Source organism: Gymnodraco acuticeps, unplaced genomic scaffold (genome assembly GCF_902827175.1).
Source record: "Gymnodraco acuticeps unplaced genomic scaffold, fGymAcu1.1, whole genome shotgun sequence".
Taxonomy (NCBI): domain Eukaryota; kingdom Metazoa; phylum Chordata; class Actinopteri; order Perciformes; family Bathydraconidae; genus Gymnodraco; species Gymnodraco acuticeps.
In genome coordinates, this window is record NW_022990401.1 from 14422 (window position 1) to 18487 (window position 4066).

At 45.5% G+C, this 4066-nt stretch overlaps 1 protein-coding gene across 1 annotated transcript; it reads right to left on the minus strand.

The window, feature by feature from the left end:
- Window positions 1-266: 266 nt before the first annotated feature.
- Window positions 267-2474, minus strand: LOC117551808 (putative beta-lactamase-like 1; the record flags this gene model as incomplete). Its single annotated transcript, XM_034224862.1, is given in 3 exon segments — window positions 267-1381; window positions 1383-2190; window positions 2369-2474. Coding segments are annotated over 3 exon segments (1085 nt in total), but the record flags the coding sequence as incomplete, so codon positions are not given.
- Window positions 2475-4066: the final 1592 nt, after the last annotated feature.

A 4066-nucleotide genomic window follows, 5' to 3' on the forward strand; every position in this document is an offset into this window, starting at 1 on the left:
CAGCGCCCATCGTACAAGGCAAATGAAACGTGTAACCGGGGTGAAAAGGGTGTTACATTTACTTAATTGTGAATATTGTTACATCAAGGCCGAAAATTAGGATGAGCCCCAACGGTCAAAAATGTTTTTTTCCCTCCCAGAGCTGCCAGCGCAGCGCCTCCACAGATCTGGCGCCCTTGGCGAACATCTATTACGCCATCGCTACGGGCCGGCCCTGAGTTCATATCATAGGTTCATATGCAACTCGCAAATATATGTATCTCTCTCTCTCTTCTCTTTTCTCTCTCCTCTCTTCTCTCTCTTTTCTCTTTTCCCTTCTCTCTCTTCTCTCTCTCCCTCTCTCTCTCTCTCAATGTTGGTACGCAAATGCGCCTTTTTTCAAATGACACGGTGCTCTTTTGTTGGCGGAGGTGTGCATGCGCACCTGCGCACCAGTTATGTGCAGCCCTGATTATAAAAAACCTTTCAAGATGTAAATCAAGTCCAAGACTTTCCCCTCAGTTGTGTTTATCTCTTTCAAGGTCACACATTAGGCACTAAAATGTTGAAAAGGGATATCGTCACATTGTCCAAGAACTAAACACGTCTGCAGGAACATGTTTACAGTACTGTGGTCAGTTCCTCTTTGCTTGTGCTAGTTCTTGGAGAGTTGGACAACACTCATAATATAATTAGTATTATAAGCAGAATGAATAATGTAAAGGAATATTTTAGTCTGATGCGTAGCTGACCTGAGAAACTTCACATGAGTGACTACTCTTTCTCTGTGTGGGGGGAAGGGTTTACTGCCCACTCAGAGTGAGTTTCTTTGTCTGTTCATCTGTAATCGATTGGGGTAAAGGCCCGCGTTTCTGGGCTCCGCCCCTTCTCAGAGACCGGGTTCGAGCGCTTCCGTCTTTGTGTGGGCAGAGTTAATTTTGGCAGCTTGCATTGAACAGTGCGAGTTGCTTTGTTAGTCCTCCGGCCGTTTGTCTCTCAATAAATATCAGTGTATTGACAGGCGAATCCAGTTTCCCTCATTTGATGATTGGCTCAACATTGCTGCAAAGAAGTTTTTACTTCACAAATAATATGTACATACTAGTCCAGATTAATCACATTAACCTTGCAGTCACATGACCACTGATCCAACAGCAAGTGTCATACTGCCTTTGTTCTTGACATACACCCCTGTTTCAGTGTCCACCTCGCTATAAGTGAACTCCTGTCTTTATGTAGTGAAGAATGGTCTGCCAGCTATCCTGGTCACCCTGTAAGTGTTAAGTCCTGGGGAATCAAACCCTGGCGACACACCTTTCTTGTTGAAAAGGTAAAAGTTGAAGAGCTGTCTGTCCTGAGCCTCCAGCGAGACAGAGGCGCTGTTCACCTTCAGCTTGCACGGGGTACGGGCTCTCAAACACCACCCTGAACACCCTATCCTGCAGGTAATCTAGACGAATAGTTCTGTACTTGGACGGCACAGATGTGTCAACCTGTGGTCCAAATTGCTGCATGACCAGCACCCCGTCTGAGTCCACCTTTATCTCATAGAAAGTCATATTCCTGTAAGTGAAAAAGCCCACATAGGGAGCTGGGTTGGGCGGTGGTCTTAACTTTTTTGGAGCGTCCCTGAATGCCCTCTCCACTGCAGGAATGAGCTGACTGTAGGCCAGGCTCAGAAGCTCCGGCCCTGCAGGCCGCACGCCGGACATCAGAACCACCATCCCCAGTTTGAGCCGTGGCACCAGGGAGAGGGTGGCCGCGTAACCGTCCAGGTCCCCATCTTTCCTCACCACATCGTAGCCCCGCTGCTCATTGATCTCCCACGGGGTGCCGGTGGAGTTGGCGAAGTAGCCGCTGTGGCAGCGTAGCACCGGGGTCAGCATGGTGTTCAGGGTGTCCTGACGGAGCAGAGTCCCACCGGTTGCGCCCAGAAGGGCCATCATAAGCTTGGCCATGTCAGCAGCTGTGGAAAACATCTGGCCCGCAGCTCGGTACCAGCCCAGGTTGAAGAGGGGGGCTGGCTCGCCGTTGCTGTACACCCCCACAGCCATCCGCCTCTGAACCGCTGGACTTAAATTGAACCCAGTGTCCTCCATGCCGAGCCGCTCCAGAATGTTGTCTGACACCCATCTCTCAAAGTTTGAGCCCGCCACCTTCTGGGCCAAGATGTTGGCCAATAAGGAAAAAGCAACGTTGCTGTAGTGGCATCTGGGGGGAAAAGATATATTAATATCACATGTTCACAAGTTTCCTCTGGATAAAACATAACTAAAGGATCCTTGTTATATGCATCAACAGCCTAATTCTGTAGACCATAGAAGTGCTTAAAAGGTCTGAAGTCTCTACAGCTAAGAACAGAGCATAGCAGAAGGAAACAGAGTCTCACTTGGTGCCGGGATCTGCCACGAGGACATCATCCCGTAACAGACCAAGAGCTGCTTCTGTGTCTCCACTCCAAAGAAGATTAGTGGACCTTAATCTTCTGGGTAACCCTGGAACATATATAAAACATTGGTGAATAAAACTCTGTGGACTAATTTCTTTTTTTTGGACTGGTTGATAGAGGGTGCAATATGTAAGTGATTCATGAGAGTTGTCATACATACTGTATCTGTGTAAGAACTAGGGATGTAACGATACCAAAAACTCACAGTACGATAATATCGCGATAACAAGTCCACGGTACGGTATTTATCGCAATATTCAAAAATAAAGAAAACAAATTAAAAGACATTTTGGGGGAAATATTTCTTTTTACATTTATTTATTACTTGAAAAAATGTTCTTTATTAAATAATAAATCAGATTTGTACAGCATTTTAGTAGGATAGTAGTATTTTAAAGTGTCAAAAACAAAGTGACAGTAACAGACTGGAACAAGAACAACCAGTGTTTTTTTTAACCTACTAGTACTACCAAACAAAGTAGACATTTTCTTTGTGCCACTGGATCTCACAAATAAACAACGACATTTAATAATCAGACCCCACAATAAAATAAATCAAGTTTCACTTTAGTTTTTCAAGTAACTCAACTCAAACTCACTGTTGTGGAAATAATTATCATAAGACGCCAATTAGTAACATACAGGACAAACCTTGATGTCTGTTTACCTTCTTTAAGGACACAGGCGGCTTAGCCAATAATGTTATTGTTCCCATTCTGTGACCGGTCAATACTGGGATACAGATGGTCTGTGTTGTGGGTACACTGGGACACTTCCTTCTCTGTATTTGTGGACTCCAAGGTAAAATCTTCGAGGTCATAAGTGTCCGAGGCAAGTAGCTCTGTGTTCCCACACTGTTTAGGCTATCTCCTCAAATATGTTGTTTACTCTCTGCGAAACCAGTTAGATGGGCTGGCAAGAGAGAGGCTCGCCAGAATTGACGTGGCAACTCTACCGTGAAGTCAGAACCTCTGACTCTTGGACTTGTGATGTGAATCCTCCGGCCGTTAACTCCAAATAAACCATCATGTGTTTGACATCAAAGCTACTGCTCTTCCCGTGTCTCCTTCCTGAGTCGGTGACTCCCACTGCATAGCGACACAGAAGTTTCCATTACAAATTGGCGTTGTCGGCAGGATGCCAACAGATCTTCAGATTGTGGTAAGTGTGATTTTCAAATCTACTTTGGACATTGCCTTATCAGAATCTGTGATTGACGGTATCCTAAAATTACCTGTGAAACTGATCGGCTGCGTTTCCTTTTGGTTAATGAACATTTGGGGATGATAAACCCAGGGAATCAGTGTCTGGGGACTCAGTCCTGGCTTATTTCCTCTGTGTGTGCTGCTCGGGACGGAAGTGCCATACAGGCATACACAGCTCATGTTTAGAGATACCTTAAGGAAAGAGCATCAGTGAGGTGGAGCTTCTGTGTGAATTGAAAGCAATGTAAAAGATTTGTATTGGACAAATCGCCGGATTTTGAGGGTCTTAGTGGCTAAGCACAGCAGTTGAAAATAAGCAGCCAAAGATATTTGCTGCTATCACCTCTCTGTAACAACACGGCTCCAGCTGCAGGCTTGTGTGTGTGTGTGTAAAAGAAACCTCACCGTGTGTGTGTGGGGCTGGAGCAGTGCA